We start from the raw sequence: 13,297 nt of genomic DNA, 5'->3' as shown, positions 1-13,297 counted from the left end.
GGGTGCAATTCTACTCTGTTCTCAGGGGGCACTGTGAGTCAGAATCAACTCCATGGCAGTGGGTTTACAGGAAAGCTTACTTGCCTCCTCATGCACACATGTACCCTAGCTGCGTGGCACCCCTGTAGCCCCCACGTCCTGGGTATACAATAGGCCAACTCTACTGAAAGGCTCATGCCTGTGCCAGTCCCTGGGGCAGAGTACTGGGCCTGGTGCAGAATCAGAACCTAGTTCGTGTCTGAAACTCACGAAGCCCCTTCTGTGTCCAGATCTCCCTCGGGGAGGGACTCATCACAGCTGGGGCCCAGCTGGTGGAGCTGGACTTGAGCGACAATGCCTTTGGGCCCGACGGCGTGCGCGGCTTCGAGGTCCTGCTCAGGAGCTCGGCCTGCTTCACCCTGCGTGAACTCAAGCTTAACAACTGCGGCATGGGCATCGGTGGAGGCAAGGTGGGTGCTGTGCCTCCCCTCGTCCCCTCCGCCCTCACCCACTCACTCAGTCCCTGGCTACGTCTGCACCTGTCCGAAGTGTGCTCCAGCACCTCGTCTCGGCCTGGTCTGGCATGATTGTCTGTCATTGTTTCTTTTCCGAGGAGAAAGGCCTCAAAGGCAGCAGCCTATGGCTAGCCGCAGAGGAGACGGAGTCTGGGAGTTGGGTTGCCAAGCAACCATCCCCAGTTCTTATGTTGCCTTGACAACACAGGGCATGTTGCATCCGTGCTCTGACCTGCTGGCTGTGCAAAAATGCAGTCCTCGGGGCATTCCCAGAACTGCTGTGCTCCCAGAACAGTGGCAGAGCTCAGGGCGGGACCTGGTGTGTGCACACGCTCAGGGAGGCCCGGGCCCAGCATGCCTTGTTCCTGACACCCTGCTCTAGATGCCTCCCAGCCCTGGCACTGGGTCCTGTTGGTCAGTGTAGAGCGGAGCCCTTTCCAGAGCGTGTGCTCTGCAGGCTGCCAGCCCCTGCTCCTCCTCATCAGGTCCATCCTGGCTTTTTCAGTCAAGGGTCCTGGGTCCCAGTCTGCATCCCCTGCCTTCTGTTACCCACCCCCCATTTACCCCCTCCCCGAGACTGACCCCTACTCTACAAAACAGAAAAGGGCTGGGGACCCAAGGACTGATGTCAGTTAAAACATCTCTTTGTGTGGAAAAAGAGCGCTGGCATTGTGGGAAATTGCAGTCAAAATCATGAGACAAAGTGTGTGTGAACTGCTGTATGGAAAATGAATTTGCTCTGTAAACTTTCACCCAAATCACAATAAAAATTAAAATAAAAAAAAAAAAAAAGACATCTCTTTGAAGATGTATTGTACATACCCGTGGAACTTTCCCCTCTCCACTGAAAGGTGAGCCTTTGTGGCTTAGAGAGGCAGACGGAGGGCCCAGATCCCACAGCTCCCGCGATCCAGTCCGTGGAAGGTGGGATTTGCCCCTTCGTCTGTGAGCCTCCATTCGGACCAGCAGGAAGAGCCCGGGGGTGTGTGTTGTGCTCCAAGCTGAGGATGGTGAGAAACCTGTCACCATGCACCCTTGGAAGGGAGAGCAGGGCCCTCCAGGCCTGCCCCAGCCCTGCTCTGTCCTGGTGTGAGACCAGCACTCAGTGAACCGTGGATCTGATGGGGCAACAAGCCGGCTGCATCCCGTGTGAGCATGGCAGTGCCAGTACAAACACAGGTGCAGCCCGACCTAGAGGGGGTGCTGGAGGAGACTTGTTCCTGTAAGACACCCTGGCTTCCAGTGTCACTGCTGTGCAGCAGTCCCAGGAGGAAGGCAGTGTTCACCTGTCTGCTTCATTACTGTTGCGGGCACCAAGGCCCCCAGAACTTCCCCCGGAGCTAAAGGGCAGCAGGGGTGAACTGTGAGGTTCTGGGCGCGTGTGGGGTGTGGCTGTTGTGGGGCCAGCACCTCTGTCTCCTTCCCCACCACCAGTGTGTGGCGTGGGATGCAGCAGCCCAGAGGCCCTGGCTGCCCCGTGGGGTGAAGGATGTCCTGCCGCTGGCTGGACCCTGCCTTTTCCCCGCAGATCCTGGCAGCAGCTCTGACGGAGTGTCACTGCAAGTCCAGTGCCCAAGGCAAGCCGCTGGCCCTGAAGGTCTTCGTGGCGGGCAGGAACCGGCTGGAAAACGATGGAGCCACTGCCTTGGCGGAAGCTTTTGGGGTGAGTGGTTCTGGCCACCCTGACCGCGATGGCCTGAGGTGGGCTGAGCTCAGGAGGCCCGCGGTCCTGCGTGAGAAGCCCAGCTCCATCATACCTAGTGCTTAGCCGAGACATCAGGGCTCTGTTACCTGGCATTGCTTCACCCGCCGAGCCTGTCAGCTCGGCCCCCTCTTGTGTGTGTCCGCAGTCATGCACTCCCCCACTGCTGAGGGATGGGCAGGGACTCTGATCTGTGAGTGGGGTCGGTCCGGCTCTGAGCTGGGGAGTGGTGGCACCAGAGCAGCGTGTGTGCTAGTGCGTCTGGCCCGTCCGGAGCTCACTGGCCTCTGGACTGGACCCAGAGATGGAGCAGCTTGGACTTGCCCTTGAGACCAGGAGATGGGTGGGAGCAGGGAGCAGCCCAGGGGCAGGAGAAAAGCATCCTCTGTCCTCCTCTCCTGCTTCCCTGCCACTCTGCGGCCCACCCCTGCTACCCAGGGCACGCCCCGTCCCTGACGGTGAGCCCGTGCCTGCCCCCCGCAGGGCCGGGGCCCAGGGTGTGTCTGCTCCTCTGATGTAGGTAGGTGTGCGCGCTTCCACGGCATTCTAGCGGTGCACACTCAGCTCCGGCCCCACAGTCCTGGCCACTTACAGCAGCCACTGCCGGATCTGCCTTCAGGCCCTCCCCTGCCTCCGTGTGAGCGGACGTGTAGCGGACAGCTGCCTGATGTTTCGTCCGGACCCCTTAGGCTGCAGGGCACTCCTGCCTCCTTGCTGACCTCTGCAGTGGGAGCTGGAGGGGGACTGATTCCCATCCTTGTACTTTAAACGGCATGTCTCCCACGCCCTTCCCCTTGGTCCCCGTCCTCCTGACACCGGGGACAGGGCTACATTGTTTTCAGTGATCCTTTGTGATGTGTCCTCTGGTTCTCTTCGAGTGGGGCTTGTAACCCAGGGTTCCTGGGGTCCCCCAGTCAGTGGATAGGGTTCAGGGTCCGTAAGCGTACGTGGGAAAGTGGCGCACCACAACTGTCATGAACCTAGCTGGAGCACGGGACACGCAGACTTGCGAGAGCCGGAACCTGATGGTCCAGCCCTGTTCTTCCGGGTCTCGCCAGTTCTCTGCCTTTGACAGGGAGCAGTCTCATCACTTTTCTCTCTGTCTGTTAGCAGAAAAGATTTGAGTTTTTCTTCTCTGGCAGGTTTCTGCCTTAGACAAGTTTCTGATTGTGACTTTAGATGGTAAACCTCAGTACCTTTAGAAATGTCTGTGACTTTGTCAGCAATTGTTGAAGTCACAGGCATTTTCGTGTCAGATTACAGTTGTTGCAGATACCTAGGAACGTGTGCATTCACCGTGGCCTGGGGTTGTGGTGATTTGTGGAGCCACCCCAGTTCTTGTCACTTGCTGTGCTGCAGTGCACACTGTGTTTTTCATATTTTGATAACTGTGTTCCGTTCTCACGCCTACTTTTGTAATCTTGTATAATTCAAGATTTGAATACATTCTCCTGCCCTGGGTGTCTGTGGGCTTCATCAGACTGCCATAGGGTCCCTGACACTGAAAAGATTAAGACGCCTTGGCTCATAATGGGCCTGAGTGGGCTGCCTGTGTTTGCTTGGGAGCCCCTCCACTGTGCTGGGCCCCCAGGGACAGCAGAGTCATGCCTGGCCGGTGCTCAATGCCAAGCCTGTACCTAGAGAAGCCCTGACAAGCTGTTGCCTGGTGCTGATGCAGTCCCTCCCCGGGCCGGGCATAGAGTACCGCTTGTCCGCCTACCCGCCCGCCCACTGGGGCTCCCCAGTGCTCGGCTCACAGTCCTCGCCTGCCCCTCACAGGTCATTGGGACTCTGGAGGAGGTCCACATGCCGCAGAATGGGATCAATCACCCTGGTGTCATGGCGCTGGCCCAGGCTTTCGCCATCAACCCCCTGCTGCGAGTCATCAACCTCAACGACAACACCTTCACCGAGAAGGGGGCTGTGGCCATGGCCGAGGTGAGGCAGTGCCTGGTATGCGGGGGTGGCTGGTACCTGTGCGGGTCTCAGGCGTCAGAGGCAGGTGGCTGCTTGGCTTTTCTTACCTGGCATCACCCATGGGCCTGGCAGCTTGACTGTGTCATGATCGGGGTTGTCCGTCACAGGGTGGCCTGTGCCCTTTTGGGCAGCTCTCAGTACTGGCACTGCCTCCCCCTGAGCTTGGGTCAGTCTCCTGTGGCCCAAGCTGTTGACGCTGGTTTTGTTCTCGGGCTGCAGAGGTACCAGGCTGCCTCAGCCTCATTGGTGTGTCTCCTTCATTCTCCCCACAGCTGTTTATTGAGGCCTTGGTGCCCAGCCCTGTGCCACCTATAGGCCACATAGATCAGAGTCCCTGCCTTTAAGAAGACCTAACTGAAGGAGGACGGATGAGGCTAGAACTCCAAGGGGGGGCTCTGAACGCAGTGGCTGGGGGGCAGGGCCTGTAGCACAACAGGGTGTTAGCAGAGAGGTGTGTGCAGCGTGGGGCACACACAGGGTGGGATTCTAGTCTGACTTAGGGCAGGCCTCCTGGGAGAGGCCACGCTGGGCTGACTCATGTAGGACAAGTGGCTGTTCTCAGGATAGAGGATAGGGAATGTTCCGGGCAAGAGGTCAGTAGTCTGTGGGAAGGCCCAGGGATCCCACTCAGTGGCTCCTGGGGTGAAATGACCAGGGTTCAAAGTATGTCTGAGATAAAAAGAGAGAGGCAGGCCTTGCTGCCTCCTTGAGGCTTTGTCCTTGAGTAATAGGGGCTGTGAGGGTTTGAGCAGGGAGTGACGTGGTCACATGTACCTCAGGAAGAGGGTGCTGGCTGTAGCAGGGCTGTTGGCTGGAGGCTGGGAGGCCAATGAGGAATTGGCAAGCAGGGCTGAAGAGCCAAGGAGCCAGATGCAGGGGAGGATAGCGCGTGGGGACGGGTGTGGGGACATCGTTGGGCCTCCCGGGGCTTGCAGTGGGGCTGGGTGAGGCCTGAGCCAGATGCAGGGGAGGACGGGGCATAGGGACTGGTGTGGGGATGTCACTGGGGCCCCCCGGGGCTTGCAGTGGGGCTGGGTAAGGCCTCCCCTCACCCTCGCTTCCTCACTGCAGACCCTGAAGACTTTGCGACAGGTGGAGGTGATCAACTTCGGGGACTGCCTGGTCCGCTCCAAGGGTGCTATTGCCATTGCCGACGCGGTCCGTGGGGGACTGCCCAAGCTGAAGGTACCTACCCTGCCGCCTTCTGTCTGGCTCTAAGCTTCCCCCACACCTATAAGGGCAGGTGGGCCTGGGTCTTCCACCTCCTGGCTCTGGTTTTGTGCAAGTCCCTTCATGTCTCTGAGCCACTGTTTCTTCCTTTGTGAAATGGGCAGAGGGCAGTGATGTGCAGTGTTACAGTGTGGTCTCCGTGTATTGAGGAGTCCTTGAGTGATGCATGCATGTGGAGCCCTGGTTGCACAGTGGTTAAGTGCTTGGCTGCTAACCAAAAGGTCCATGGTTCAAACCCAACAGGTGCTCCGTGGGAGAAGGATGTGGTCTTCTGCTTCCGTAAAGATGGCAGCCTTGGAAACCCTGTGGGGGCAGTTCCACTCTGTCCTATAGGGTCTCTGTGAGTCAGAATTGACTTTACAGCAGTGGCTTTGGGTGGTGCGTAAGTTAACAAGCTCAGCTGCCAACCACAAGGTTAGCAGTTTGAGTCTACCTAGAGGCACCACCCAAGGCAGGCCTGGTGGCCTAGTACAGAAAAAACGGCACACGGTTGTGTTCTGACCCATATGGGGGCACCGTGAGTCTGAACCACCTTCCTGGCAACTGGGCTTTTAAACTTTTCTGGTCCCTGGACATTACTGGGTAACCGTTCTTACTGTGGGTCTTATTGTTCCTGCCCCTTTGCCCGGGTGGAGGACAGAGCCTGCCCTGTCCTCACCTGTGAACCTGACTCAGGGGTGACAGCCATCTCCTGGCCCAGCTTATTGGCTGCCTCTAGCTCTTCGTCTTTGTCTTTAGGAGCTGAACTTGTCGTTCTGTGAAATCAAGAGAGACGCTGCTCTGGCTGTTGCCGAGGCCGTGGGGGACAAGGCCAAGCTGGAGAAGCTGGACCTCAACGGTAGTCGTGGGGGTGGCCTGGTGCAGGCCTTGGCAGTGGTGGGGGGCACTGGTCCATCCCTGTCTGGCCCCAGGCCCCGTCCTGACCTCTGTGCCCTCCCGTGAGCAGGCAACGCTCTGGGAGAAGAAGGCTGTGAGCAGCTTCAGGAGGTTCTGGACGGCTTCAGCATGGCCAAGGTGCTGGCATCCCTCAGGTAGGTGGTCAGGCCACGCCTTCATTCGATTCTTCTCTTGAGCCCTGCTCTGTGCCAGGCGGTAGGGGGTGAGGATGCTGTTTAGGTTTGTGCCCTCACAGAACTGTACGCTGGGGGAAGTCAGGGAGGGGCTCAAGACCGTGACGGGGGATTTAGTTACCATACTTTCAGCCGGGGAACAGTGAGGGCTGAGGGTGGTCGCACTAGCAGGGGGCAAGTCAGGGAGGCCTTGGCAGGGAGGGGGCGTGGTCTGATCTGGAGCACCTGAGGGCCGGCAGTACAGGAGACAGAAGTGGGACCAGAGGACCGTGGTGGTGGGTGTGAGGTGGGCACGTGCAAGGGGTCTGGGCTCAGGCTGGACTTTGGAATCAGCCTGACTCGGCATCATCAGTCTCGCTGATGGGAACGATCTGGTGCAAAGCAACAGAGGAGTGCGAGGGTCCCTGGGGGTGTGGAGCCCACGTCGGGGGAGCTGCTTCCTCCAGACGGAGGTGGTTCAGCCTCTCTCCTGAAGGCCCTCTAATCGCCATGTTGGCTTCATTCACTTCTCGGACAGTTGTGTCTCCTCCGTGCGGGCCTTGAGCTGCTGCTGGGAACCGTGGACTCACGAGGAAGGGCATGGCCTTCCGGGGGCAGGGACGTGCCACTGCCCGTCTCCCGACCATAACTCCCCGTCCAGCCCCTGTGCCCCAGCTGTTGCTTTTTTCTCTTTCCCCTGAGGACTGGGGCCTCCCTTGGGACAGAGACACAATGATTCTTTGGTGTCTCCAACCTGGGGTTCTCTGAGTGACAGAAAACGAAGTGCTCCCCACCTCATCCTGGGAGCCGAGCACCCCTGCCAGGCCCCCTGCTATCTGGCTGGGTCCTTTGCGCTCATGGGGTTAGGCCTCTGAGCACTGTGGGCCACTGGGCAGGGAGGGTCTGCTTCAGCCAACTCCCCTTTGCAGCGATGATGAAGGTGAGGATGAGGAGGACGAGGAAGAGGAAGGAGAAGAGGAAGAGGAGGAGGAGGAGGAAGAAGAAGAGGACGAGGAGGAAGAGACACAGCAGCAGGGACAAGAAGAGGAGTCAACCACGCCCTCGCGGAAAATTCTGGACCCTACCACTGGGGTGAGTTCCTCATTGCTGCTAGGATCAGAGCCCTGGTGCCCTGAATGGGAAACCCTGAGACCTGCTGGTGAGGTGGGAGTGTGGAATGCACACCATGAGGGCAGTGGTCTCAGAGGCTGATCATTTCCACATTCAGTGAGTGTGGACGTTGGTGGTTCAAACCCACCAGCCACTCCTTGGAAGGAAGGTCGGGCAGTCTACTGCTGTAGTCCTATCATCTCACAAACCCAATGAGGAGTTGCTGTGAGTCGGATCCGACTTGACGGCAGTGAATTTGGTTTGGTTTGGTTTTGTGAATGAGACGGGGGTGTGCACGTCAGCCGGTCCATGGGAGGAAGATGTGCCGTCTGCTTCCACAGAGATGGTGGCCTTCAGAACCCCGTGGGGCAGTTCTGTGCTGTCCCAGAGAGTGGCTGTGAGTCAGAATCGAGTGGATGGCACTGGGTTGGGTTTTAGGAGTAAAAAGGAGCTCTCGTGGTGCAGTGGTTAAAGTGCTCGGCTATAAATGAAAAGGTGATGGTTTGAACCCACCAGCCACTCCTTAGGAGAAAAGACCTGGTAGTCTTGCTTCTGTAAAGATGACAACCTTGGAAACCCTGTAGGGTGGTTCTGCCCTGCCCTACAGAGCACTGTGAGTCGGAATCGACTCGACAGCACAACAGCAGTACGAATAAAAAATAACAGCAACCCCACGTACTTACACCTGACCTGTATTTACGTTCACCCGGAAACAGGTCTGTTGGCAAATTCATAAAACTTATGAATTATAACATAATGATAACAGTGTCACGTATCCTCTGAGCTGTGAAACATACAGAAGTATTTCCAAGAGAATAAGGGTAAAAAAACCTTAAATGAGAAATTCTGGTCTGTTTTTCCCACCTACCAGGGATTTACCTTGTCCTCTTCTGGGACAGTCCCTGATTTGGAGGACAGTGGTGGGGCCAGTGATCCAGCTGGGCACTGGGGTCCCTGCCTGGCCAGGGGCTGGTGTGCCAGGCTGCCACGCCCCCGTTCACACGCCCCTGTTCCCTCACAGGCCCCCTGGTAGAGCTCCTGGAGGGCTGTGGGTTGACTGAGGACCGCCTGCCCTCGTGTGGCATTTGGCTGCTTTCCCAGTTTATGGAAGCAGTGGAGCCAACGGCCGGGCGTTCGTTAAGGTTGCTCTGGGCACCGCAGGCGCTGACTGGAAGCACTTCTCCAGACTAGAATCGGGGGCCAGGGACCCCTTGAGCCCTTTGTGCCTTAGGTCAGTTCTAGGCCCTCACGTGTCCTGGTGAGGAGCCCCTTGGCAGGGCCGGCTCTTTGAGTCCTAGGGAGGTGACTTGGCCTCCGCCCCACAGGCTCCTGGACCGGACCCAGCCCCGGCCAGCATCTGTGCCCTCCTGGGGAATGGGAGGAAGAATTCTGGACTATGCACCTTGCCTGGCTAGTGAGGTGTGGGTGTTCGGGGGGTGGAGGCGGGATGAGCCGGGAGGTACTAGGGTTCGGCTCTCAGCACAGCCCCCAATGCCGCCTGTCTCTTAGGAACCAGCCCCTGTGCTGTGCTCCCCACCGCCCACAGACGTCTCCACCTTCCTGGCTTTCCCCTCTCCAGAGAAGCTTTTACGCCTGGGCCCCAAGAGTTCCATACTGATAGCGCAGCAGGTAACAGCCCTCCTGAGCCCAGCCTGCCAGTGGTGATGCGAGGGAAAGGGACAGCAGAGCACGGGATGGGGAGAGGGGCTGAGGGGCCGGGCCCTGACTCCTTTTTACAGTAAGAACACCTGAGTGAGTGTGACCAGTCAGACCCCCAGCTGTCGTGGGTGACTGTACCCCACCCAATGAGAGGGCCTTGCCCACCCAGAGCCCACGGGTGGCCAGGGCTCTTCCCGCCAGCAGTAGAGCCCAGAATGTTTCCACTGCCCCTGTCTCCTCAGACTGACACATCTGATCCAGAGAAGGTGGTCTCTGCCTTCCTCAAGGTGTCGTCTGTGTTCAAGGATGAAGCCACAGTAAGGACGGCTGTGCAGGACGCAGTAGGTAATGTGGGCAGGCAGGACCGGGGGTCTCGGCTTTTCCCCCAGCGCCAGGGCTTGTGCACCCTGGGAGGGTGTTTGCCAGGCACTGCGGCCCTCTGCTCTAGCACTGTCAGCCTCCCCACCCCTCCCCCGGTCTCGCTGGTTCTCGTCATGGCACTGCAATGGCGCCAGCTGGGTGCTCTCCACTGTCTGCCAGATGGGAAAACCAACGTCCAGAGAGGCTACAGGCTTTCCCCGAATCACACAGCTGTGTCCACACAGACCACAGGCCTTTCTTGCCATGTGGTGTGGGGGAGGGGTGCCAGGTAGAGGCCTGGGCTGCGAGGCACACTCTCTTCTTCCTGGGAGACCCCAGGAAGGCCCCACAGACACAGTCCTGAATCCGGGTGCCAGAGTCTCTTGGGGAGGGGGTGGAGAACTGAGCCTTAGTTCCCACCTTGAGTCCCTGCACACGTGGTCCCCTCGGTGGGAGGTGCCCTGCATGGAGGACACCTGCTCTCCCGTAGTCTTTCCCCGGCCTCCCTGGACCTTAGGTCCACCACCTGTCACGTCCCTCACATCCTGCTCTGTCAGTTACCTCTGTCACAGCACCTCTTGCCTTCCACCTTGTTGACTTAGGTTGGCTAAGTCTTGAAGGGCAGGCCAGATCTGGCTAGGCAGAGAGGAGAGGAGGGGCGGGCACATGGGAAGAACTGAAACAGGTGGAAGTGTGCATGGTTATTCTGGTTCAGAGCGCTGGGCGGCGTCAAGGTGGGGCAGAGGCTCTGGGAATTGAGGCTAGATAAGGCATCGTGGCGCCAGATTGGAGTCTGCAGGTCCACAACCTGGGATCCCAGCTCCCTGGCCATTTGTGGAATAAGTTGCCTAAATTCTGTTTCCTTGAACAGCCTAAGACAGAAGCAGGTGCCAGGCCCTCAGCTGCCACCCCTTTGACCCCTTGACTACTAACGTGTCTGAAAGCTCCCCCAGTGGGCTCTGCCTCACCTAATCTTCGTCCTAGCTGTGTCAGGTGGGCACCGTGAGTGTGTCACCTAGCCTTGTTTGTGTGAGGCCAGGACAGAGAAAGGCCAGGGATTGACTGAACCTTTCCCTGGTCCCAGCTGCCCCCTCGGTTGTGGGACCCGTGTCCCCATCTCACCTCCCTCTGGTCACCTCTTGCAGACGCCTTGATGAAGAAAGCTTTCGGCTCGTCCTCCTTCAACTCGAACGTCTTCGTCACCAGGCTTCTCATCCATATGGGTCTTCTCAAGGTGAAGCTGGAAGGAGGGGGCCCGAGAGGGAGCAAGTGAGGGGGCTCCATCCTAGCCTCGCCCACCCCACCCAAACCTCAGGCCCTTCGGGGGCCTGTCACCCACGATGCCCCTGTGGTGCACTGGCTCAGCGTGACCTCAGCCAAGGGTCTGGGTGCTGGAGACCCAGGACTCCCGGGTCACTGTAAAGCTCCCCCTTAAAGCCTACTGCTTTGTTCTCACAGAGTGAAGACAAGATCAAGGCCATTGCCAACCTGTATGGCCCCCTGATGGCTCTGAACCACATGGTACAGCAAGACTACTTCCCCAAGGCCCTTGCTCCTCTCCTGCTGGCGTTCGTGACCAAGTGAGTGTGCCCACGTCAGCACCACCAGGCAGGCCCGCGTGCTCGGGCGCTTGGCTGCCCAGTCAGGTGGAGCCTGTTCAGGGGCCTCCTGGGCTCATGGTGCCCGTGCTGAGTCTCCATACCCTGTGAGCTCTCCTCTCCTCGCCCAGCTGTGGTCATGGCGCTCAGGGACTGTGTCTTTCCCTGCAGGGGACAGGATCTAGGTGTTGGGCTCAGTGTGGTCTCTAGGAACAGTTCTGTGTCCCTCCCCACAGCACCAAGGCTGCCAGGGCCTGGCCACGCCCCACTCTGCAGCCACAGTCTTACCCCTGGGGTGGCCCTTCGCTATGGAACTGCCAAGATGCCCAGAGATGTGGAAGGCTTGGCCTTGCCTGGAGGGGCCTGGGGTATTGGCGGGCACCGGCCACAGTTGAATAGTGAAGTCTGTAGACCCTGGGGCTGCACCAGGGGATCGGTCAGGAGTTTGTCCCTGTGCCCTCCCTGAGGCCCGGTATGACCCACCCCCCCCCCGCCAGCAAAAACCTCAGGCCTCAGACTCCCCATTTGCCCAACGAAAGCGTTGAATGGGATTGACCCACACTGCCCCTTGCTTGGGAAGACATCATGTCGGGGCCCAGGCCACATGCCCAGTGCCAGCTGGTGGCAGTCAGCATACGGCTTGGAGCCACGTGGGCAGGCGTCTGTGTCGGGGCTGCGGGGAGGGCTGTGAGCAGAAGCTGAGACCAACAGTGTGCAGTCATCCGCTGGCCTCCTGACCCAGGCGGACACCGAGGCCTCGCCCATGCTGCCTGGACTGTCCCAGTGGTGGCCAAGCCCCTCCCCACCACCTGCTGACAACACCTGGCTCCCTGTCACCTTCCTCCAGTTGGACTCCCCCCTGCATCCTTGTCATTCCCTGCATTGCTCTCAGCAGGGCAGGGTCAGTGAGGAGAAGCCCCCATCCTTGCTGCTCTTGTGCGCTGCCTTCTCCTAGCAAGTTGCCCACCTACAGCCCAGGCCTTGCTCTGTGCCCATTTGAAAACAGAAAGGGACAGCTCCTCCCATGCCTCAGATGACCGAGTATGTGCTGACATGCATAGCTGCCCTGCCCCCAGGCCCTAGCCAGTCGTCTGGGACCCCAAGTGGCCTGGACCAGGCAGGATACATTGATGCCCTCGGTGCTGGTCTTGGCCCCACCCCACGCTCGCCAGGTGTCTTCTCTGCACGCAGGCTGCTGATCTCCGGTGAGGGCCTTGGTGGAGCACCAGGGGCCTCTGAGGTTCCCCGATTGTGTTTGCCAGAGGCTCCTTTGAGAGGCTGGCTGTGGAAAGAGGACCCAGGTTCCCACCTGGACAGACCTGCATCTTGGCCTGAGCTCCTGGCCGTGCAGCCTAGTGTGCATCCCCACCTCTCGGCCGAGGACTAACATGCCCCTTGCAGTCACTGTGTGATTAGAAAATTGAGCCGGGCATGGCTCGAGCCTTAAAAACAGGCCCCACACCTTGCAAACAGGCCCCACACTCCACTTCACAGTTGGGACCCAGGCCCGCTGGAGCCTGCGCTCTTGGGCTCTAGTGCCTGTCCAGCTGCTGACGCTTCTCTGCCCACAGGCCCAATGGCGCCCTGGAAGCCTGCTCCTTTGCCCGTCACAACCTGCTGCAGACGCTGTACAAGGTCTAGACATGAAGCTGGCCTCTCCTGGCTCTCAGCTGGACAGCAGCTTGGGGAAGGGGCTTGGACGAACTGAGCAACAGCCCGGCCCCTTCCTCAGAGAGGACTCTGGTCTTTGTCGCATGTGTCCTGTTGTCCCCGAGTGTGTGCTGTGTAGGTGCATGGGCGGTGTGTGCTTCCCGTCAGGTGGGGGTTTTGAATGTGTCCCTGCCGGACTGGCCTGGTCCCGGCTTGGGAAGCTGCCCCCAGAAGCAAGGGCTGTGAGCTTCTCTGCCATTAAACCCACCGCCACGTGAGGGCGCTCTGCTCGTCTGTGCCTCGGGGTCGAGGCCCTGGTGGCTGTCCCTGCCCAGCTTGCCTTCCCTTCCTTGTGGGTTGTCCCAACCCCGGGAATTGTTGCCCGTGTGCTGTCCCCCCTGTGCTATGGTGGGGCTGTCCTGCCCGGCTTGGGCTGCTCACTTGGTGTCTGACTCTACTTCCTGTCAC

General features: G+C 59.1%; 1 protein-coding gene across 1 annotated transcript in view; it reads left to right on the top strand.

Moving 5' to 3' along the window:
• RANGAP1 (Ran GTPase activating protein 1) overlaps window positions 1-12,820 on the top strand; it is a 26,298-nt gene extending 13,478 nt beyond the window's left edge. The window contains exons 3-14 of the mRNA XM_007941775.1: window positions 270-449; window positions 2,023-2,157; window positions 3,976-4,134; window positions 5,245-5,358; window positions 6,142-6,241; window positions 6,350-6,434; window positions 7,382-7,544; window positions 9,072-9,191; window positions 9,464-9,566; window positions 10,727-10,815; window positions 11,040-11,161; window positions 12,751-12,820. Of these exons, the coding sequence (XP_007939966.1) occupies window positions 270-449; window positions 2,023-2,157; window positions 3,976-4,134; window positions 5,245-5,358; window positions 6,142-6,241; window positions 6,350-6,434; window positions 7,382-7,544; window positions 9,072-9,191; window positions 9,464-9,566; window positions 10,727-10,815; window positions 11,040-11,161; window positions 12,751-12,820 (1,440 nt within the window). The remainder of the gene's footprint in view (window positions 1-269; window positions 450-2,022; window positions 2,158-3,975; window positions 4,135-5,244; window positions 5,359-6,141; window positions 6,242-6,349; window positions 6,435-7,381; window positions 7,545-9,071; window positions 9,192-9,463; window positions 9,567-10,726; window positions 10,816-11,039; window positions 11,162-12,750) is intronic.
• Window positions 12,821-13,297: the final 477 nt, after the last annotated feature.

This window comes from Orycteropus afer, unplaced genomic scaffold (assembly GCF_000298275.1).
Source record: "Orycteropus afer afer isolate SDZICR_OR568_19922 unplaced genomic scaffold, OryAfe1.0 scaffold00083, whole genome shotgun sequence".
Classification (NCBI taxonomy): Eukaryota; Metazoa; Chordata; class Mammalia; order Tubulidentata; family Orycteropodidae; genus Orycteropus; species Orycteropus afer.
The sequence above is the reverse complement of the archived record's forward strand: the minus strand, read 5'-3'. Positions and strand labels throughout refer to the sequence as shown.